The sequence below is a fragment of the Diaporthe batatas genome (assembly GCF_019321695.1).
Source record: "Diaporthe batatas strain CRI 302-4 chromosome Unknown Contig00001, whole genome shotgun sequence".
NCBI lineage: Eukaryota > Fungi > Ascomycota > Sordariomycetes > Diaporthales > Diaporthaceae > Diaporthe > Diaporthe batatas.
This window is the reverse complement of record NW_025408548.1, coordinates 2,097,142-2,119,428: the sequence shown is the minus strand read 5'-3', so window position 1 is coordinate 2,119,428 and position 22,287 is coordinate 2,097,142. Positions and strand designations below refer to the sequence as shown.

Genomic DNA, 22,287 nt, shown 5'->3' with positions numbered 1-22,287 from the left:
GATATGATACCAGGAGAGACACCATTACCATGACGAGAGAGACTATCTATAGCTTCAAAGAAGCAAGGACCACCGAACGAGAAGGGGGCAGGATCGTTACAAAGAGGCATATTTATTGCTCTGGCAGATACATTTTGTCTATTATATGTCAATGTTGCCCTGCACCGTCCACCGTCTATAAATAATCTTTACATGCTCAAAACAGCTTGGGGAAGAACTTGGGCGTGTTCTTCTTCCACTGCTGGTAGTCCTTGCGGTCGCCGTACCGCTTGTCGTATTTCGACTCCGACATGGGGATGCCGCTCACTTTGGTGACCAGGAAAGTCGTGAATGCTGGGCTGACGTAGGCCAGTGCCAGGGCACCGAGGATACCACCCGCACCTCCGCTGAATCCAATGGCCGCCTGGATGGGCTGGCTCGCGAGGACTCCCGCCGCAGTGGTCGCGATACCAGTCCAGAGGGTCGACTCGCCGAAGTAGTTGGGATATTGGCTACAAAGTCACCGTAAGTCAGCACATCCGCCCTGAATGGAAACCCGATATCCATCCGCCTGAGTGAGACCTTACCTGCGCTGCCAGAGCCCCCGGGTCATAAAGTCCTCCGAGTGCTTCTTCTCGCGCTTCTCCTTGAGCCACTGCGACTTCTGCTTGTCGGCGGTGGCCTCGAGCGTGATGCCCCCGACCCACAGCGCGACGCCCAGCACGTCGGTGAGCCTCAGGCCGGGGATGGCGGCGAACGCGGACGCGGGGACGGCGTTGAGCGCGATGACGGGCAGGCAGATCAGGGAGCACCAGGTCGCCTGGGCCATCCAGGCGACGAAGAACTTGGGCGTGGACTTCTTGATCTCGTCGAAGCGGGAGTCGTGGCCGTCGCGGAGCACGCGCTGGAAGAGGTACGCCCCCACTGTTTTTTTTCGTGCTGGTCAGTCAAAGCTTCTTCCCTGGCTGGCTGGCTAGGTAGACGGATGCGTGGCGGGCGCCTCGCAGACGGCCTGGAGCAGGGGTGAGGATGTTCACGTACGCCGGGCGGCCCATAACGTCACGAAGCCAGTGAGCGCGACCTGTCGCCAGTTCAGGCCCGCGGCGGCCGGGTTGGTGAAGGGCGTCAGCAGGCTCGGCAGGGCCTTGCCCGCGGCCGCGGCGGCCCCCCCGGCATACTTGGCGCGCAGGGCCGGCAGGTACAGGCTCAGGGCGACGATGCTGATGTTGGTGAGGGCGCCTGAGAAGTCGTAGAACCGCTCCGTCTGGGCTACTATGGAGGGCACGGCAAAGGCAGCCTGGATGGCGAAGGCGGCTGACACGGATGGCACCACCGTCCGGAGGAAGGGGGACGAGAAGTTGGTGAGGTGCAGGAGCTTCTGCACGAGAGCCATGTTTGCGACTTTCTATGAGAGACCCTCTTGTTGAGAATTGGCAGAACTCCCAGGTGATTGAGTGAACCCCTGGAAGAGAGGACGGAGTATATAGTATTCAGGACATCCGTCTCAATGAAGCTCGATTGGAGCTAGGAAGAGCTGTGACGACATTGACAAAGGAGCTTGAATCTGCCCGAGTCCGACGAAGCATGTGTTAATGCGAGAGCCAGTGCTACACCCAAACAAGCCTGACATGCTGTGCCGGTGGATCCTCTAGTTGCGGAAGACACCGAATTGAAGCGTGTTCTAGAGTCTTTCTGGCTGTTCGATCGTGCTCAGGCGAGACCGATCTGTCGCGTGGGAGACTGTCGGCTCACAATCGAACCCTGGATTCCGGTCCCAGCCAGCTGGATGGGCACGATAAAACGGAGCCGACTGCCAGCTCGGAGCCGGATAGTCTCGGACTGCCGCTGCTAGAGAATGCCGGCTTCAGTCACATCTCACACAACAGAGCCCCTATAGCCTGCCTGCCTCTAGAACATTACCTAAGTATCTTATCCTATACAAGATTAGGAGCTTATCCTATAGGAGGTTGGGGGGCATATTTGCCGTGGCCGCGTAGCAGGCACCTACACAAAGCTCATCGTCAATTATACGCCATGGCCCATGAGGATGTGATGGATATGGAGTATGGATCAAATCGTACTTCATTCTTTCCTGAGACTGGAACGTCGAATGAGCCATTGCATGCAGCACGAGAGTGAGCAAGAAAACATCGCCATGGCCTACGCTCTCTTTTAACGGACCATCACTGCATGCTGCAAGAGCTACTTGCACTTTTCAGAGGTGCAGATGAGACCCCATAGACTCTGCAGGTTTCGGCCACTGCTAAACGAGGAGAAGGTCAGCTTAAGGAGATCCTTCGGCATCCCCACTATAGTCGAACCTCGTTGACTATGGTGTGTCCTGTGTTACGCGAGCCTGCCAGGCCTGTTAAGACATGCTCACGGAGAGCTCGGTGATAATACGGAATCATGTCCCTGTCCTGATCAGGATGTGCTGTGCTCCCGGAACCTGGACAGGGCGGGGTTGGGAGGGGGGACTCTGAGGGGAGCAATCTGGGTGCCGAGCCTGAGCCAGGCATGCCAGGCGTGCCAGGCCCCGGTTACCCCGGATTCTGTCGGACGGGAGCGGTGGAGTCGCCCCAGCGTGGCATGTTACGCTACGCTACAGTTGGATGTGTCGTTACCCCGCAGTGTCAAGGCTGAGGCGTGAATGATGTGACGGCCAGCGCGGAGTCCTTGAGATGAAGGGGAATGAGTGCTGTAACCCTCGAACTTGGAGCATCTGCTCCCTTCGCAGGCAGAGTGAGTACCCAGGGCATGCTTTGTCGCTGGCGACTGGCCCGCGGGAGACGGAAAGCAAGACATGCTCAGCTGAGAAGGGCAGGGCAGGGCAGGGCAGGTCGGTGGCCCCCAAGGAGGGGCCGGTGCTGATTTGCGCAGCTATTTTGATCGCGCCCGTCCGCCCTGAGCTGGATCCCTGGCAAGAGACGAATCCCGGCGGCCAGAAGGCGGTGCACCTGTGGCCTCGAGTCTGTTACAGAACGAGCTGTTGGTCGCATGCCATTAGTCCATTAGAGTGTCCATAGCCACACTAGTGCCCTGTTCGCCTGGGGAACCGAGAGGCCATGTCGAGCGCTGGTACCTCCCCGCCCTCGCCCTGCCAGGGGGGCTACCAGCTGATGACCGCGACGTCATGTCTCGTGCTCTCTCTCTGTTTCGCCTGCCCCGAGAGGGGAGAGCTCCTGGGCAGCTTGTAACCCGTAGCAAGTCGTGCGAGTGACGAGTCCCTTTCCCCTCCCCGCACAAGCGGATCCCTGAGTGCCTGTTACTGGGCGAGTGTCGTATCGGAAACAAGGCTTGGAAACTTGGGGAAATGGGTACCTCGCCAACTCGCCAGCTGCTGAGGTGTGGTCTGTCTGTCACATGCGGGCAGGGCGACTGGGCATCTGGGACGAGGAGGAGGAGGACGGCTTGGACGGATGGATGGCTGGGCCATGGCTGGATGGGCGACCGCCGACCGATCCAGCAACCGTTGTCCCAGTCTCCTTGTCGCAAGCGCCGGACCTGTCCCACGCGAGAGAGGTTACGGGCTACGTCGCTGGCACACCAGCTCGTTAGGCCTGGCACAACAGTATGCCCGCCGTAGACAAAATGCGCGCTCCCCGCCTCGGGAATTGGAGTTATTATGTGCCTGTTTGACTCCAACCTGCCCTTTTATTAGTCGAAGCCGCCCACCCTCTTGACGGTTTCGTCGGCTTAGCCCCTTCTTTCTCCTCAGAAGATCACTCACACTGCGTTCCAACCTCGACTTTTGGTGGTTTTCTTTTTCTCGGATATCCATCAAACCAATACTCGATATTCTCGGCTCTGGTGTTCTCTGCTCCGAGCGGTGTTAACGCCCACCCCCAGTCAATCTCCGAGTCTCGGCACTCAGCCCTGAGCTACGGAATCGCGTCAGCGGTCGGTCCCCCACCTTTGATAGCACCCTTTCTCGAGTACCGTGGGCCAGCCCCGCGGAAAGCGGAAAGCGACAGGACGAGCCCGGAACAGTCCGGTGGCTGTTGCCGCTGTTTGGCACCGAAGAGGTCGGGTAGAGAAAAAAGTACGCCATAGAAAAAGAGACCAGGGATTTTGGATCCGGGCCGCTGGAATTGAATGTGAGTGAGTTGCCGAGATTGTTGAGTTGACGAGGGGTCGCTGGTCAGCCCACCACACATTGTCCAGCTCCCGGTTGGTTGGGAAGGAGGGAGCTCCGGCCCAGCTCTGGGCGGGAGAGTCTCACCATACCCGCATCCCGCACTTACACAGTACACCCACCAAACCCACCAACCGCAATACACGCGCGTACACTTGCACTTTGCCTGCACTGCTCCCTCCCGCCTCGATACAAGCTCAGGTCAACGTTTCTGGATCATCGGCTTTAGTGAGCCGGTGAACCCAACCATGCCCATGGGCAGATGCATCTACCACGGCTTACCTGGCAAGTCTGGGCCCTCAGTCGCCCTGGTTCCTGCTTTTCCCGACGGAACTGGTGCCGTCGATACCAACAACCCAATCTGGGATGGCTGCAACCTCATCCCTCAACCACGTAGCCGATCACAGCCGCACGCCCACCTCGGTAGACGTGCCCGGCCCTGATGTGAGTGGTGGGCGCTACTACGGGGCATCGAGTAGCGCCGTAGTCTGCCATGGAATGCATGGCGATGCCACATCCAGACTGTGGGCCCACTGGGATTGAATTCAGAGCTGAGGGCTGAGGACTGAGGACTGAGGACTGAGGGACTGACGAAGGGGCCGGGCAGGTGGCAGGTGTATAACATAATTCACCTGCCCGTGGCTCCTTCTGTCCGTCCAGCCAGTCAGTCTCACGTCGACTCCACGGATGTCCTTGGCCGTTTCGCTCCCCGAAACGTTGACCTCCCTCTAGTTGAGGAAGTTACTCCCAGGTCCCCGTGAATGAGCACTTGCTTGCTTCGTGGGCCGTCTCACAGCTCCCCTGCACCTGCACCTGCCCCTGCCCGACACCGACCAGTTCCTCGCCTTCTTGCCAGCACTCTGCTCTGCACCTGCTCAGTCCCGTGGTTCTGACAGCATACAGTTTTTTTCAACCGACCTTCTCCTCGGCGTGTCCAGGCGTCGCATAGAAACCGCCCACAATCCACTTCAGAGGCGCATTAGACTCATTTTTCGTCATTCCAATACACCCCATCGATCATGTCCAACACCATCAAGCAGGCCGCCGAGGCAGCCAGGTCCAAGACCTCAGAAGTCATGGGAAAGAACGTCCAGAGCGAGGGCGCAGCCGTGGCAAACGATTTCCTGCACACACCCTACATGAGGGCCGCGCTGCCCTTCATCAACGGCGGCCTGAGTGGGATGGTCGCAACCTCGGTCATCCAGCCCGTCGACATGGTCAAGGTGCGCATCCAGCTGGCCGGCGAGGGTGTAGCAACGGGCCCCAAACCAACACCTCTCTCCGTCACCCGCGAGATCATCGCCAAGGGCAAGGTCCTTGATCTGTACACCGGCCTGTCCGCTGGTCTGCTGCGACAAGCTGTCTACACGACCGCCCGTATCGGCTTCTTCGACACCTTCATGGGCCAGTTGACAGCTAGGGCAAAGGCCAAGGAACAGACGATCGGCTTCGCGGAACGCGCCGCCGCAGGTCTCTCAGCTGGCGGCATCGCAGCCATGATCGGCAACCCGGCGGACCTGGCGTTGATCCGCATGCAAAGCGACGGCCTGAAGCCTGTGGATCAGCGCAAGAACTACAAGTCCGTCATCGACGCCCTGTCCCGGATCGCGAAGAGCGAGGGCGTCGCCGCCCTGTGGGCCGGAGCAACCCCGACGGTCGTGCGAGCGATGGCGCTCAACTTTGGACAGCTCGCATTCTTCAGCGAGGCCAAGTCGCAGCTCAAGACGCGCACAGATTGGTCGCCGCGCGTGCAAACCCTGAGCGCCAGTGCCGTTGCCGGCTTCTTCGCATCCTTCTTCTCCCTGCCCTTCGACTTCGTCAAGACACGGCTGCAGAAGCAGAGCAGGGGCCCCGACGGCAAGCTCCCATACAAGAGCATGGCCGACTGCTTCGTCAAGGTCTCCAAGCAGGAGGGTCTGCTGCGCTTCTACCGCGGCTTCGAAACCTACTATGTCCGCATTGCGCCGCACGCCATGGTGACGCTCATCGTGGCAGACTACCTCGGATGGCTCACCAAGTAAACGAGGGCGTGGGACCCGGTCATCTTAGGTGCGGCGTTCGGGCGGATTTCTGCGTTTTTTCTCGGTTTGACAGTTTCCCTGGGTTGGCCTCGAGTTCACGCACTTACTGGTGTTCGCTCTTTCCAGCAATGCCGACCTGGCGGCGTGCTTTGTTCGTTTCGTGACTGGCTTGATAGTGATTCCCGGATGGCAAATAAGTTAGATCCAGTATCTCATAGGAACCACAGATTATTGAATCGTTGCCAATCATTTGCAAATTGGTCGAGAAGTCAATGTGCCAGAGTTGAAAACCCATGACTGCTCGGGCGGCTGGAGAAAACAAATCTGTATTACCGGGTTACCGGTGTTTGCTTCTGCCAGACGGGGCGAAGACCGGAGGTAACCTTCCAGGTTGGCAAAGCTCCTAGCCCCACAATAGCTCCTGACGGCCTGCAGCTGCATGTCTTGCAGGGATCCTGGACAGTCAGTCGCCAGGAACTGTGGCTTCCTGCGGGTTTATACTGTTGTCAAAAACCGTGCAGATATCTACTGTATTGCAAGACGCCTTTGAGTCCTTTAACTGCAGAGAAGAACCAGTGTCTCCCAGTCTTCTCCGCCAAGAGGTTGAGAGGTCTCAGTCGAGCCTCAACCGCCCAAAAATCCTGTTTCATAACGAATTGCATTATTACCACTGCATGTGCGCGAGCCCTTCTGTGCGTATAGCTTCCCGGAGAGGCCTTGCCTTGAGCACGGTTGGCGGGTGTGCTACTTGATTGGACCATAATTGGTGGGCAGTTAGGGCGGCGCGGATGATACGCGCATATCGGGTCTAAGTCAGAGCTGGGTGTAGCTGGGCCTCGCTCGTCTCGTCGTCACTATGCCTCACACCGAATGCATGTGCCCCTCCTCAGCCGACTGAGCCCTCGACCTCGACTTGTGCACCCTTTTCTACCCCATTTTTGCTGTATTCGGTTCAAATCCATTCCCGATCTGCCCGACAGCTCTCGGTATTGTCGCACAACAGACAACCCTTCTCAAATAGTACCATATCTATCAATCGAATCGAACCCGTCACTGGCTGCCCACGTCGTCCCCACCATCACAGCTTATTACTACAGGTGGCAACTTTCCCCAGACCAGCGACACACGTCCCGTCCACCACAGAGCGCACCCAACTCGACATCGCATATCGACGTCCGCGCCCCTCTTCCGCACTTCCTTCGCACCTTTAAAAACGCCGTGATCCATATCGAGACTCACAGCGAGGTGCACCGAAGTGCCGGAAGAGTCTAAGCCGCCCATCACTCCGGCTCAATGAGTCACAACTTACTGTGGAAAGCCTACCATGAGGACAACGTCGACAGGTTTCGGCGCCTGCTGGCCCCCGCCGGCTACAACGCCCAGAGCGCCTCCAAGAGCCCCAGCGTAGGAGGGACAGGGGGAGGGGCTGCGAGCCCCGGCGCGTTCGGGACATCGCCCAGGAACGCCTTCAGGTCGCGCAAGGCCTCGGCCTTTGGCCCGGGCCCGGGCGGCGCGCGGTCGGGCAACGTGAACTTTGGTCGCGCCGAGGTCAACAGCCGCGACTACATGGGCCTGACCATCCTCCTGCGCGCCGCCTCCTCCGACTCCGCCAACGCCATCGCCTTTGTCGAAGCCCTCCTCGACCACCCCGCCGTCGACATCTACGTCCAAGACCCCGAGAGTGGCTGGAATGCCCTCCACCGCGCGCTTTACACTGGAAACGTCTCCATCGCGAGACTGTTGCTAGACAAGGAGCGAAGGGATCTGTCAGGCCTGACTGTTGGCGCATCTGTCTCCAGGGTCGGCAGGCTCATAAAGACCAAGGACAACGAGGGCAACAGTCCTTTCGACTTGTACAACTCGACGATTGGCGAGAGAGATCTGAAGGGCCTGGACGATGCGGATAAGTCGGACGATGATTCGGAGAGCGAGGAAATACCGGTTACGACGGACAACGCTGGCAGCAGCGGTCTGCTGGACATTGTTAATGGGACCGAAGTCTTCGCGTTTGGAAGCAACAAGAACTTGTCGCTTGGTCTCGGAGACGAGGATGACCGACAGTACCCCGAGCGCGTGTACCTTGAGCGCCCTGATCATCTGATCCAAAGGTTCTACGAAGAATATCTCGGGAAAGGGGGGCTTGAGACGCCCGAGCAGATCCCGACGCTCACCCGTCACAAGGAGCTGCTCGTGCATGATGTGGCCCTGTCGAAATACCACAGTGCCATTCTGACGACAGACCCGGTCTCCAACTTGTACGTCTGTGGCATTGGCCGCGGGGGCAGACTCGGACTGGGAGATGAGAACACCCGGTTTACGTATGCTCCCGTGCAAGGCGGCCTGACCAACAAGAAAGTGACTCAAGTTGCGCTGGGACAGAACCACACCTTGGCCGTCACGTCGGAAGGTGGCTTGTATAGCTGGGGGTCCAATGCAGACTCCGCGCTTGGTTATGCACTGCCTGAGCCCCCTCCTGGAGAAGAGGCTATGAGTCTTCTACCCAGGCAGTTGTTCGGGCCACTCAAGAAGGAGGCTATAGTTGGCGTAGCTGCGTCAACTATCCACTCGGTGGCGTTCACGAGCACCGGCAGTCTTTACTGCTGGGGTCGCAATACTGGCCAGTGAGTCGTTTCGAGCATAGTCTTCCATAAGACTCCATTCGCTGATATGTCCCCAGGCTGGCTCTGATGGATGCGGACTCTCGGTCACTTGAGGTGCAGCAGACACCTAGAAAAGTAGCCGCTTCCTTGTTAAACAGTGGTATTACCATGGTTTCGGCCATCGACAAGGCGACGACCTGTCTCCTTGCGAACTACACCGTGGTTGTATTCACAAGCTATGGCTACAATGTCGTCAAGTTCCCATTTGGCGAAGCCGGGCTCACAAGCCATCGTCTGGGCAACATTTCCATGTCCTCGCGTTACGATGCAGAGCGGAACCGGATCAAGTACATCGCCTCGGGCGGCGAGACCATTGTAGGAGTAAGCGGCCGTGGCGACCTCTTCTCCATGAATCTCACCAAGAAAGCGGATACCCAGTTGTCCACGTCCACTACAAATCCATCAAAGATCAAAGGCGCTGTCAGCCAGCCGATCTGTATCTGGAGCGCTCACAAGGACGGAGTGCGGTCCGTTGACGTGGGTGAACATGGTGCAGTCATCATCAGCACACAATCAGGGGCAGTATGGCGGCGTATAATCAGGGCCAAAGCAAAAGACACTCACGTGGCCGGGTCCAGTGAAGCAAGGCGCAAGGACTTCAAGTTCCAGCGTGTGCCGGGAATCACCAACATCGTCACAGTTCGAAGCTCTGTGTTCGGGGCCTTCGCGGCCGTTCGCAAAGACTCAGAAGTCATGCGCGAGCAGGTCAATGTTGGTCGCCAGACCCTCTGGGACGACATTGCACCACTCAATTGTCTACGGGACTTCAAGTCCTCTGATCCAGGGCCGAAAGGGAAGGGAATTCTGAAGACCTGGGATGCTACAACACTCCACCAGAAACTGGGGTCGGTCGCATTTGAAGTACTGAAATCGCCCGACCTCGAAAAGGACCTTCAGAACTACTTGCTCTTGTGGCGGCCCACGAACGAGTCTACGCAGACTGCTCTGGATGCCGTCATCCGATCTTCTTCTCTCCCAGAGCTACAAGTACCCATCCACAGCTGGGTACTTTCCGCCAGGAGCCCAGTTCTCCGACAAGCGCTGTGGTCCTTCCGGACCAGCGGCACTTACAAGACCTCCGATGTTTTCGGAATTGAGAAGCTCGGGGAAAAGATTGCCGTGACTTTTACTGGCCTTGACATCATTTCCCTACTGAACCTGGTTGTCTACATGTACGAAGATCGTGTCATTCCTGCGTGGAACTACACTCGCCACGACCCGTCCCTAGCCTATAGGTATCGCCAAATTCGAGCTGAAGTCGTCAAGACAGCAAGCAATCTTGAGCTCGGAAAGCTGGAGAACTCAGCTCAGAAGCAAGTCGACCCTCAAAGGCAACTAGATGAGGATTTGCGATCAGCACTGGAAGACCCACAGTTCTTCGAGGATGCAGACGCCGTTGTGGAGCTCGAGGGTGACGAGATGCTTGTTCACAGCTCCTTGTTGTGTCAAAGGTGCCCCTTCTTCGAGGGTCTGTTCTACGGACGCTCCCAGGGTATGTGGCTAGCAAGCCGACTTGCCGCTCAGGGGCCTTCAGAAAGGATCCCCGTCGACCTGAAGCACATCCAACCAGAGACTTTCAAATTTGTTCTCAGTTATCTTTATGCTGACACAGGAGATCAAATGTTCGACGGAGTCGTGACGGACAATCTGGACGAATTCACTGACTTGGTGATGGACGTTCTTTCTGTCGCGAATGAGCTTATGCTCGATCGTCTGTCACAAATCTGCCAGCAGGTCTTGGCTCGGTTCATAAACACCCGCAACATTGCACATTTCCTGAACGCCATCAGCCCGTGCTCTGTTACAGAGTTTAAGGATGCTGGCCTGGAATATATAACTCTTCAACTGGAGAATATGCTCGAGAATAACCTGTTGGCCGACCTCGACGAGGAGCTACTACTCGACCTGGACGAAGTGGTCAGAGGAAATCAGCTTGCTCGATACCCGTTTGCGAGGAGCGGTCGGGCGACGCTCCTGCTTCACGAACAATATCCAAACCTGGCGCAGGACATAGATGAGGAGAGACAACGCAGGGTCAAGGAAATGGCTTTCAAGGCCAATCAAAGGGAGGACGAGAGGAAGCTCTCATCCTCGCTCAAGGGCAAATTCGGCAGCCTCGAGGATGTGCAGCCCGCACCTCCCTCTCTGGAGAAGTCCAAGGGCAAGGGTACCGCTAAAAGAAATGAACCCTTTAGTCCTGACCTTCGCCCCAAAGCTGGTCAGGCTGACCTCATGTTCGATATGGACGAAGATGAGGGACCACTGGAGAGCCCATCCTTACGCCCTAAGAGGACTGTGAGCTCACGGCAAAAAGCCGAACTCGACCAAATCCCTTCGTTGAGCGAATCCTTCCGCGGTCAACGCCCAAGACCTGTCCGAGACTCGCCTTTAGGCTCTTCGCCAGCTGGTCTGGGATTTGACTCGACTTCCGTGACTGGCCAACCTTCGGCGACGCCTCCTATCAAGTCAGGGAGCCCGTGGGCCTCTGCGAAGCTGCCGACTGCCAAGCTTGACCTGAAGGAAATCATGAATGAGACGCCGCCTGCACGTTCGGCTCTGTCTGCTGGCCTGGCCGCGCAACAGGCGAAAGAGGCGTCGGCAAAACCATCACAGACGAAGTTGTCACAAAAGGAGCGCAAGAAACTACAACAGCTCCAAGCGGAACAGGCCGCTGAGTTCGCAAAGGCATTATCGGACAAGACCCCCTGGGAGAAACCAAGGGCAGACTCCAGGCCATCACCTTGGAAGGCACCATCCAGCGAGCCTAAAGTCGCACCCAAGGATAGCCGGGCAGATGCGCCACTGTCAGCCCCGCCAGTCACGAAGCCCCTCGTGGCAGCAGAAGCGTCCGCAAAGTCCATCCCGCGACGGACACAGTCCCCAGACACGCGGCACTCGGGCCAGTCGCGGACACCAGCAGCAACGCCCCCGGTCCGGCCACCACCACGTACCTCGTCCACCTCCACCTCCACCTTCTCGGCTGACATGTCCAACAAGCCGGTCGTGCCACACTCCAAGTCATACATCAAGCCGGCGGCCAAGTCGGAGCCGATCATCGGGCTCAGCATGGCCGACATCATCGACCAGGAGCGGCGGACCCTCGAGAGCGCCAAGGAGGCGGTGGCCAAGCGCAGCCTCATGGAGATCCAGCAGGAGCAGGCGTTCCAGGAGTGGTGGGAGGAGGAGTCGCGGCGGACGCAGGAGGAGGAGGCGAGGCGGTCGAACCGCGAGAGGGAGAGGGAGGAGGGGAAGAACAGCGGCGGTGGTGGCAAGGGCCGACGGGGCCGGAGTGGTAAGCCTCGGGGAGGCAGTAGAGGGGCCGGGGCCGGTGGTGTGAATCCCGGCCCCGGCCCCGCCGCCGCCGTTGCTGCTGGTGCTGAGGGCGAAGCGGCACGACAACAGAATCAGGAACCGGGGAGAGGAGGCCGCGGGAACAGACGCGGTAGGGGTCGGGGAGGCGCTGCGAAGGCCTCGACTTGACGCATTTGGCCAGAACACACGTTGCAAGTGCTGTAAATCTGAGGCAAGCTTGTGTTTGCCACAACTGTCTGATTGTCTGCATGGGATTTGGTTAGATCGCCGTAACTGTTCAAAGATCATTTGGCTCTGTGCCGTGGCTTATTGTCTTTTTGGATTCATGGTATATATTTCCGGATCGGGCCCATAGAATATAAAGAGGTGGCGGCCGTGTGTTCAAGCTTTCAAACTTGCCATGGGGCATTACATTCTGAAGATTTTACAGAGACAACTAATTATGCTTGTTTCGGATCAAAGTTTACAAAGGTGCAGATTGAGTATATGGTTTGGACCTGTTGTGATACTTCTTGGGGAACGAATTAGGTTCCTCGTTCTCGCCTGCTGTACAGATAACGATCTACATCATGTGCTAGGGCAGCTCCTGCTAACTATCGTGCAGAGCTGTAAAGCTTAAAAATGGATATCCTCCCGTAGTCATGTCATACTGTTCATACTTGGTGGCTGTGACGGGGCATGATAGGGGGGGGACATTATGGAGATTTCTTCTCACTGCGTACACGTTCACTCGGAGTAAGTGTTGTCATATCTTGTATGGTCAACCAAGTCACTTTTAGCAAGCGGCCAGTCAAAGCAAGTTCGAGTCAACGTTGTCAACGGTTTGCCCTAAATCACCAATCTATTTCTATCTCGGGTCCCTGTATATATATTTATGTTTTTGCACGCACCCATGAAGACGAATACAGCAACAGAGAAGCGTAGCCCCATTTCGACAACCAAGACTCACTCAAACCCGTCCAGAAGGAATTCACTCAAGGGCGCACTTGTTCAAGAGTTCGCAAATAACTGCCTAATGCCCAGAGCTCAAGGTGCGGAGTGGGGTGAATGGTGCGAGGTGTGTTGCAATTGGATCAGGGACGGCAGACACCGCCCAGGCTGTCCGTCCTTTGCAGGAACCAGCCCGGACGAGACTACAGAACTAGACCGTGCTGGGCGGTTCGACGGCTGCAACACCAGAGGGCGCAGCAGCTACGATGATAGAGAAGCCAGATGAGTCAGTCAGGACTACTAGCCCAAGGTGGGTAAGTGAAATGACCCGTGGAGGGTAACTCGGACAATGCAGCTACTGACCAGTCTGTGTAGCACAACGCCAACCATGCCTGGATTGGTGCGCAGTCAGGTCATGACTTCCAATGCGTGTGGCGGTAAACCGTTTCTTATCTCATCTCTTATCTCTGTATCTCCCGTCTCCGATCACGGATGGGCTTGGGGCCGTGGTGAAGGTGCTGGAGGACCTCGGGAATGATTCAGTGATGGTGGTGGTGGTATTGTTGATCACCCAACAGGATGGCTGTTATAATTGCTCCTGCATGTATGATGATGATATGTTCATATGGTATGATTCAGACCTGTGCATGAGGGCATTGTGTATGGTTTTCATCCCACCCAGCCCAGATAGCTCTTGTATTCCTCAATCTAGGCATCCCGAGCACTACTCTGTACCGACTACCAGGGAACCTAGGTATCTAGTACTCCGTACCCAGGTGCTTGGTCGACTCTTGAACAGCGGTCAAGAACGGCCATGGACGAAACAGAAACAGCTAGGGCGTCATGAGGTGCTTTGTTCGTAGACACAATGGCCCCCCTGGGCGAGAACCAAGTCCACAGCAATCCACCAAGGGAGATAATATTCCATTGCAGCAGCTCATTGTATATACAACATAACCGTGTAAGTGGTCCACGGCCTGCCATGTCAGCCAGCCAGCAGGGTACCCACAGCCAGAGAGGGTGAGGCTGCTGCCAGGTCCAATGTACTAATGCTTGGCAGACCTGGCTACTGCGCCTGGCCGGCTTGCACAGACACCTGCTCCACATCCCGCTTGGTTGACACCACCCAGCACCCATCATCCATCCTTCTGCATCAGTCACACCCAAGTTACTCATACTCTAGCTCACTCCCACCAGGCCGGGCCTCTCCTATCTTGTCCCAACTGCCCATTCCTTGGCTATCTTTGGCTTTGGATACCTGCATTTCTCTTCCGTCTCTTCTTGTTTTTGTTCCCCCGGAACAAGCAGCCAGCCTCCTGTCTCATCTTGTTCTCGGCCCCTGCTGCTGGCCTGCATTGCTGAGCGGCCGCCCTCGCAACAACAGAGTCTATCTAGTCAAGTAGCTTCCTCGGCACCGGATGACGACAGAGCCGCCAGGATCACGAGGCATGCTTCACCACCCATGACTTCGACTGCCACCCTGCATATTCTCAGCCATCGAAGATCGATCCTGGTCATAGGTCCACATTCGTAACGTCAGTTCTCTTTTTGCTTCTATGCACACGGAGCGCCTGCGAGCCTGTCTCCTGTGACCTTGGTATCGTCCTGTCAGTCCATCTCCTTGGACTGCATATCCGGCTCTCAACAACCACCCTCGCCCCTGGTCAGTCTTGCTCAAGCACAAGTGCACATCCACCATGGCTGCGGCTTTCTAGATCGCAGCCACCCACAGAATTGAATCGTGACAGCTACTGCAGCTATCACCCCTGGATTGAGCAATTGGTGCGCGTCGGTGCCTGGCCTCTGGAGCCAACCAAACCTTGGAGCTCCCACCTCCACCCACAGCCTGCCTTAGCTGTGTGTACAAAGCCCTCACGAGTCTGCCTCATGGTCTCTTTTCAAGTCCCTACTGCCAAAGCGTAACAATGGATGCCGATGTGCGCTGGAACCGAGAGTAGAACCTCAGCAGCGACGTACACCCCACGACACCCTCATCCGGAAGCCGCCACACCTACCTCCACCACTCAGTGTCAGTCCTCAGCCTCGCGTCAAGCCTGCTGCAGGCCACCACCACCATTCACCTTGCAACCACCCTCCTCCCGGGCCGAACTTACCAGCATATCCGACGGACCAGTTCCCAACAGCTCTTCAACATGCATCAGCACCCTAGACATCCGCCGAGGACGGCATCTCCTGCCTCCTCGCCTCAAACAAATCCCACACGATCAAACAATCCCAGAGAAGGAATAGGAGCCCAGGGCAGGGCTGTGCCGGAGTCCCCCAGACAAGGACCTTCCAGCTCTGGTGGAAGCGGGGATTTCGAGCTCAAGGGGCCGAGTCCTGAATCCATCAAGAAGCTGGATTCAATCATCCAGGTGTGTAGCCCATCACCCCCCACCCTTGAAGAGATATGAGCTGACGTGCTCTAGAATTTATTTCTCAAAGCCGCAGTGCTTGTGGCCCAGGCCCGCATCAAGACAACGCCCCTTGGAGCGGGCAAGACAAACAAATGGGTATGTCTGCCAAGGACGTGATTGAAGGGCTGACTGCTGACCACAGCCACTAGTTCTCGCTGGAAACTGACGAGATCGACGAGTTTCGAAACGATTTTCGCTTGTGGAAAACTTGCAGCGCCTTCGAAAACCCCTTCCCAGCAATGGTCATCGAGACGTATTTGGATGCCTCTCGCCTCTCCCCGAGCCAGTGCCTGGTAGTGGTGGACGACAACGGTAAGAGGTGGGACGTGCTCGAGGCCTTAAACTCTTCAGAAACCAGCGACGACAGCCCGACCTCCAGAAGGCGGAATACCGAGGTCATACTGGAGCGATGGCGTCTCGAATTGAAGCCCACCCCGACCCAAGACATCGATGATTTCGGCCCGACACTACCCACGATTTACAAAAAGTGCATAATCTTCTTCCGGGCTCTGTTCACGGCCAGCCGAATAATACCTTCGTACAAGTTCTCACAGCAGAACATGACGAGGAAGCCCCAGCCGGCCCTAGAAGTCAGGTGCCGAGTCTTGACAGGCGAGACGGGGTCGAATGGCCATGATGCGCTCCGCTTACCAATCAGCGACGGTCGCGATGTGGTGACCGACTACATGCTAGGAGACTTGGAAGTGCCGGTGGGCCGATTCTACGCTTCAGTCGCGTACCGCAACGAATGCCATTTCCGGGTCGATGACGCAGAGTCGTTCCTGAGTTCACGCTTCATGGGGGTGGATGAGAACTTCTTCAAGCCATCGATACCCCAGGGCAGAGAGTCAAGCCGTCGAGAAATTTCGGAAGTAGGCTCTTTGCCCTCTAGGCGGCACGGAGCAGGCTCTTCAGATCCCCAACAGACCTACGGCAGTCTCTCCACGTTTCATGGAGCGGGTGCACTGGGCACCAGCCCTATGTCGGCTCTGAAGGCTGTAAGGCCCGCGGGCTCAGAGGCCAGCTCTCCTACCGGCTCAGTCCCGGCAAGTGTAGAAGAACCACGCCATTCTTTGCCAATCCGCCCTCCGGTCCGTGGTAGGGAGACTTCTGGAAGGCGTACGTCGGTCTCATTCCAGCCATTCAAGGCAGGTTCTCTGTCGGGCTCCCCAAGGATCCCGGATGGTGACATATCAGCCTCGCCTCTCTCCGGTCAGAGGCAATCGGGGCCGAGCGCGCTTGCTCAAGCTCGAAATCGTAATTCGCTGACAGCTGGCATGCCGGCCTCGCTCAGAGGAGGACCGCAACCTGGCGAGATACCCGTGAGCTCATCTCCCAGGCCATCTAGCGGCAGGATCAGCAGCAGTTTCAGCCACCGCAGAGGAAGGCTGTCTTTCGGCGGTCAAAGCAGAGCAGTCGATGACGACCAGGCGAGCAGTGGACGGCAGAGCCTTTCGTCTTCAATTGCTCAGCCTGGATCCGGCTTGTTGGCTGAGACGGGAGGCCAGACAAGTTCTGGGTCGTTGAATGCCGATGATGATAACATTTCAGAATTTCTCAAGGTCCTGGATAGCAAGAAGACGCTGCCGAGTTTCGAACCCGGAAAGAAGGGCGAGGCGGCGACTAAGAGAACGGTGGCACAGCTTTCCAAATTTCAGCACATGCGCGACTCAAATAACGCCCTCACGGAGTCGATGGCCTCCTCGGTGCAACTGCAGCGATCGTCGAGCTCGTCCAGTCGTCAGCTGACCAGCGTCCCGGGAATGGTGGCACCGGGGACCTCAATGTCGGTCTCGTCGTCGCCTGGAAAGCCGCTGTCCCCGCACACTCCACACACGCCGGCCATCCCGTCGCGGCTCAGCGAGAACTCGATCATCAGTTATGAGGCGCAAGCCCAGGGTCGCGTTGATGAGCGAGGTGCGCGTGTGGCTCCTCGTTTTGCGTCGACAGAGGAAGAGTCCGCCACTGGACCTGCTCTTAGCCCCGAAGGCACCACGGCGATCGACATCCCCCTTCCCCTGTCACCTAGAATCATGCAGACCAACCGCAGGTCCAGCTCGGTTGCGCAACAACACCGGGCCATGGCCGAGGACGAGGAAGCCGAGCTGGCATTTGGGGGACACCGGAGCATCAGCCTCGGGGCCGAACGCGAACCACCGACTGCTAGCACGCTGTTCGGCATGGAGCGGGGTGACTCGTCAGAGGATGCGTCGGGCCTCCAGCCTGCGGCGAACATACGGACTTCTGCTGCGGCAGGCGGGTCGCCAAGTCTGGCGGAGCGCGAGAGGAACCCACCCGGAGGGCTGCTTTCTGGCAATGCTGCGAGCTCGCCAGGCCGTCTTCGCTACACGAGCATGCGAGGCCGGCCGACGCCGCCACAGTCCTCCAGGGGCAGCTTTGCGGGCAGCTCGAGCGGCCGATATGGCGCGGGTCGTGGTGACAACGACGCCGATGACGAGCCACTTGTTTTCGACATGCAAGTGAGCGAGATGGGTCGTCGGAGCCTGGAAGAAGGCCGCGGGGGAGGGAGCGTTGGCAGCAGCTCGAATGATCGATACGAGCCACGCGGAGTCTCGAAACGAGGGTGGTGAGAGACGAGTTGGATTCCTAGTTTGGCTATGAACAGCACGAGCTAGAAACAGGCCAAGGACAGACCATCCGACCAAGCAGGTGCTGTTTGCACACCGGAGCCGGGGAGTTGTCACGGGGATTGCACCGTTTTCTTCGATATCAGACTGGACATGATCGTTTTCCTTTTCCTCCGTTTTGCAATTACTGGGGGAGCTCTGTGCCGAGTCCCCATCAGGGCCGGATGGTTTAGCAGAGGAAGAGGCGCTTGATCAAGGCGTTGATTGGATTGAGACAGGGTGGCCGGCGATGCCCCTGTCTCCAGGAGCGATTAGTACTCCAGCACATTTCACAGATGCATTGGGCACGAGGGTGTGCCCGAACAATTGGGCACGACAGACAGCACAGGATGGACGATACGGCACACACAGGCCTCAGGCGGGCTGAATACCGCTGGGCGAGCTAAGCAGAGATGCACATAGTGGGTAGCCTCATGCATCGCAAGAGGAGCGCATGGATTGCACATAGACTTAGAGGAAATCAATTCTCAATATGTAATTGCCGAACACGTTCAGTACAGACCGTGACAGCCACGCAACAGATTATTGTAGATCATAGGAGAGGGAAGAAGACTGGTGCCAGGATAAAGTGGCGTACCTCTTTAAAGGTAGTATATCTTTGTGTGGGCAGCACAGCACAGCCCGGCGTGGCGAGGCTTCTTTTCCTGCTTGAATGCTCAAGGCTGGTTGTGATGTGCCCAACGGAGCGCCCAATGGCACTGCCAAACCTCTGCAGTGGGTCTAGTGCAAAGGCAGGACTGATTCATTCACGAGTCCTCAGTCGTCGGGGCGAGCCTGTTTGAGGTGCGGCATTGTGGCGCAAGCTGGGTGCGTGCGTACGTACTACAATACGCAATGCGAGAAGGAGGAACGAAGCAGCTGTCGAGAGGATCCATCCCGGGTAATTAAGCGGGCTGCAATGGAGCGCGGGAGGATGCGTGGGTGCGTGTAAGAGACGCCACTGACACTGCACCACTGCAATAAAAGAAGGTTCCCCACCTAGAATCGGGGCAGCGGTTTGACACATGCAGACCTAGGCAAACAAGGCAGGGTTACCTCACTGCTGCAGTCCCGCCAGCCCGCCCGGGTGCCCCCCAGCTTGCCCCCTGCCTTCGGCTTACTGTGCCCGAGTACTTACCACAGTACTTCGCATACCTGGCGGATTTGGTTACTGCGACTTCGTCATCGCCTCCGAACATCACCTCTCTTTACCTTACTGTCCGGTCGGCTCAGGCTGCCACTCGTGACCTTCCCTCCTTTGCCCCCGCCCCCAACACACGCAGCCCAACCCAACCTGACCGACCTCCTCGCCGACGACGGGCGAATCGACGAAGATACACACAATCGCCAGCATCGCATTTCAGCCAGCCGCCAGGCCAAATCGCCCAGCACGACTCGACTCCGCCCGACAAGAGCTCCCTCAGCTGCAGAGCAAGCCGCAACCATGTTCCGCGCAGCAGCTCCGGGCCCCTACGATGAGGCCGTCGGTACGTGAACTTGAGCCCACGGCCAGATCGGCTGTACATATACAGCACACGCGTATCATCGCTGACTCCCACGTGCAATATCTAGCCAAGGCGACGGACGAGAACCTCACCTCGGAGGACTGGGGCTCCATTATGGAGGTTTGCGACCGCGTGTCTGGCGATGCGAACGGCTCCCAGCAGGCTGTCCAGGCCCTGATCAAGCGTCTGGCCCACCGCAACGCCAACGTGCAACTCTACACCCTCGAGGTGGGTTTACCTGCAGTTGTTCCTCCTCCCATGCGCCGCACAAGCTGACGTTCCCCCTTGTCCACTACAGGTCGCCAACGCCCTGAGCCAGAACTGCGGGAAGCCCATGCACCGCGAGCTTGCCAGCCGCGCATTCACGGATGCCCTGCTGAAGCTGGCCAACGACCGCAACACCCACAACCAGGTCAAGGCCAAGATCCTCGAGAGGATGAAGGAGTGGTCCGACATGTTCAGCAAGGACTCCGACCTGGGCATCATGTATGACGCCTACTTCCGCCTCAAGCAGTCCAACCCCCAGCTACAACCGCCCTCCGCACCCCAGAAGAACAGCCTCACAGACGTCGACCGCCAGAAGGAAGAGGAGGAGCTCCAGATCGCACTCAAGTTGAGCCTGCAGGAGGAGGAGAGGAAGAAGGCAGCCCAGCAACCAGCTGCCGCCGGTCCAAGCAACAGCGCGGGTCCCCAAGAGGCTGCCCCCGCCGCGCCCTTACAGCCAATGCCTTCGGGAACTACGGCGGCGACGGTGAGCCGTGTACGCGCACTATACGACTTTGTGCCGTCAGAGCCCGGCGAGCTCGAGTTCAAGAGGGGCGACGTTATTGCTGTGCTGGAGAGCGTGTACAAGGACTGGTGGCGGGGCTCTCTGAAGGGCAAGACGGGCATCTTCCCTCTGAACTATGTGGAGAAGTTGACGGACCCCACCCCCGACGAGTTGCAGCGAGAGGCACAGATGGAGGCCGAGGTCTTTGCCGAGATCAAGAACGTCGAGAAGCTGTTGACGCTCCTCAGCACAAACAGCGCGCCGAGGGAGGAGGACAACGAGGAGATCTCGAAGCTCTACCACCAGACATTGGCGATCCGGCCCAAGCTGATCAAGTTGATCGAGAAGTACTCACAGAAAAAGGGTGAGCTTTGCAAAGGTTTCAACGGCGAAGGGAAGTTGGAAGGGGGGCTAACATGTGTCACAGACGACTTCACTCAACTCAACGAGAAATTCATCAAGGCACGCAGGGACTATGAGGCCTTACTCGAATCCTCCATGTCACACCCGCCACAGTCCAACTACGGCCAGTACGCAATGCGGCCAGCAATACCTCAGGGCTATGGAGGTCCTCCGGGGCCTGGTTATCCGGGGCAAGGCCCTCCGCCGCAGCATCAAGAGCCCCAGGGCTACGGCGCACCCCCCGGCCCAGGCTACCCTCAACAGCAACAGCAACAACCACCCCCACAAGACCCGCAGAGGTTCTACACTCCCGCACCCGCACAAGGTTAGATCTAGTCATGGGAATGTATGTATGTATAGGTGTCGTTCCTGACCAATAATGCTGCAGACCAACAACCCCCTCATCAATATCAAGCATACCCTCCTCAACAGCATCCTCAATCTACCCCTTCCCCTGCGTTCCAGAGACCCAGCGCTACCCCAGCACCTTTCTACATGGCTGGTGCCGAGGTGCCCGCTACGGCGAACCAGCATCAGTATCCTCCTCAGAACTCGGGCCAGCGCGTTCCCTCTGCTGGAAAACAGCCCGAGGTGCCGCCTATACAGTAAGTATATCGCAGTCTTCCACTCAAATTCACTGGCATATCTGAGCGATAACCCAGCCCTGGGTCAAGGTTGTGTGAGGTGCTCTACTAGATTTGATGACAGACATGCCTGTCTAGCATCAAACGACCGAATACTGATGACAAACACAGGACAAACACATCGCCTCCACCGGCTGGCCAATACGTCCCCTACTCCCGCCCACCCATCCCAGGCTCACAACCACCACCACAAGACCACCAGCGGCCCCAGAGCACATACGGGCCAGGCTCAGGCCCCAGCAACCCGCAGGAGCTGGCCACGTCCGTCTACGACTCCCCCATCGCATCCCACAACCCCCAGTCCGCAGCCACCTACACAACCTCTGCCTACTCGCCAGATGACGGGCCCTCGGCGCCGAGCGAGCCTGGATACCCGGCGCCGTCCGCCCCCTCTGCCCCCTCTGCGCCCTCCGGGGGAGCACCCGGCGTTCCTGGCAGTCTGATGCCGGGCGCCCCGCCGCCGCTGCAGCCGAGCGGGGCTGCGTATGACGCGAGGAGGGCGTCGGGCGGACAGTCGCAGTATAAGCCTTATGTGCCCCCGTCGAATGCTTATTAGTTTGAGTGTGCCGTTGCAGGGTGGGACCTGAGGAGGGAGGTTTGAAACGAGATCAGGCCAGGCGTAAGCAAATGGAACTGTACATGGAAGAAATTGTGTTGGGAGGGAGGAGTGCGCGTGTTGGAGATACTTTGTGTGTTTTGGCAGCTGCTAGGATAGGGGGGGCACACCCATGGTGGTCCTTCGCTGCAAGCTTCATGGTGCTTGCGACTGGCGGGCGGGCAGGCGGGCACGCAATATGCGAAGTGCATCGGCGTTAAGTAACTAATATCAACAACCAGTATATTGGCATGCTCACAAGCATTCTCGCTACCTGATTGAGGTGGTTTC

General features: G+C 57.7%; 5 protein-coding genes across 5 annotated transcripts; 4 read left to right on the top strand and 1 right to left on the bottom strand.

The window, feature by feature from the left end:
- Nucleotides 1-196: 196 nt before the first annotated feature.
- KVR01_000850 (uncharacterized protein) lies at nt 197-1,372 on the bottom strand (the record flags this gene model as incomplete). The annotated part of the gene is made up of 3 exons (XM_044783978.1): nt 197-491; nt 567-903; nt 1,021-1,372. 3 exons carry the CDS (start codon nt 1,370-1,372, stop codon nt 197-199), a joined length of 984 nt encoding a protein of 327 aa, XP_044650799.1.
- An 813-nt stretch (nt 1,373-2,185) lies between these two features.
- Nucleotides 2,186-6,384, top strand: KVR01_000007 (uncharacterized protein). The gene is made up of 2 exons (XM_044791981.1): nt 2,186-4,076; nt 5,018-6,384. Exon 2 carries the CDS (start codon nt 5,134-5,136, stop codon nt 6,133-6,135), a length of 1,002 nt encoding a protein of 333 aa, XP_044649956.1. The 5' UTR covers nt 2,186-4,076; nt 5,018-5,133; the 3' UTR covers nt 6,136-6,384.
- Nucleotides 6,385-6,876: 492 nt separating this feature from the next.
- Nucleotides 6,877-12,584, top strand: KVR01_000399 (uncharacterized protein). The gene is made up of 2 exons (XM_044789246.1): nt 6,877-8,756; nt 8,813-12,584. Exons 1-2 carry the CDS (start codon nt 7,429-7,431, stop codon nt 12,273-12,275), a joined length of 4,791 nt encoding a protein of 1,596 aa, XP_044650348.1. The 5' UTR covers nt 6,877-7,428; the 3' UTR covers nt 12,276-12,584.
- Nucleotides 12,585-14,224: 1,640 nt separating this feature from the next.
- KVR01_000251 (uncharacterized protein) lies at nt 14,225-18,590 on the top strand. Its single transcript, XM_044791852.1, has 3 exons — nt 14,225-15,412; nt 15,467-15,550; nt 15,604-18,590. The coding sequence occupies exons 1-3, from the start codon at nt 15,191-15,193 to the stop codon at nt 18,043-18,045; spliced, it is 2,748 nt and encodes a 915-aa protein (XP_044650200.1). The 5' UTR covers nt 14,225-15,190; the 3' UTR covers nt 18,046-18,590.
- A 454-nt stretch (nt 18,591-19,044) lies between these two features.
- Nucleotides 19,045-22,258, top strand: KVR01_000461 (uncharacterized protein). The gene is made up of 6 exons (XM_044791439.1): nt 19,045-19,568; nt 19,654-19,814; nt 19,885-20,719; nt 20,783-21,082; nt 21,146-21,362; nt 21,513-22,258. Exons 1-6 carry the CDS (start codon nt 19,526-19,528, stop codon nt 21,955-21,957), a joined length of 2,001 nt encoding a protein of 666 aa, XP_044650410.1. The 5' UTR covers nt 19,045-19,525; the 3' UTR covers nt 21,958-22,258.
- Nucleotides 22,259-22,287: the final 29 nt, after the last annotated feature.

Bases quoted from the DNA above. Each gene is read 5' to 3' on its own strand.
- KVR01_000007 (XM_044791981.1), top strand. From the start codon at position 5,134: ATGTCCAACACCATCAAGCAGGCCGCCGAGGCAGCCAGGTCCAAGACC.
- KVR01_000399 (XM_044789246.1), top strand. From the start codon at position 7,429: ATGAGTCACAACTTACTGTGGAAAGCCTACCATGAGGACAACGTCGAC. The intron at 8,757-8,812 runs GTGAGTCGTTTC...ATATGTCCCCAG, and splicing joins TGGGGTCGCAATACTGGCCA to GCTGGCTCTGATGGATGCGG.
- KVR01_000251 (XM_044791852.1), top strand. From the start codon at position 15,191: ATGCATCAGCACCCTAGACATCCGCCGAGGACGGCATCTCCTGCCTCC. The intron at 15,413-15,466 runs GTGTGTAGCCCA...GACGTGCTCTAG, and splicing joins AGCTGGATTCAATCATCCAG to AATTTATTTCTCAAAGCCGC. The intron at 15,551-15,603 runs GTATGTCTGCCA...CACAGCCACTAG, and splicing joins CGGGCAAGACAAACAAATGG to TTCTCGCTGGAAACTGACGA.
- KVR01_000461 (XM_044791439.1), top strand. From the start codon at position 19,526: ATGTTCCGCGCAGCAGCTCCGGGCCCCTACGATGAGGCCGTCG. The intron at 20,720-20,782 runs GTGAGCTTTGCA...CATGTGTCACAG, and splicing joins GAAGTACTCACAGAAAAAGG to ACGACTTCACTCAACTCAAC. The intron at 21,083-21,145 runs GTTAGATCTAGT...ATAATGCTGCAG, and splicing joins CACTCCCGCACCCGCACAAG to ACCAACAACCCCCTCATCAA.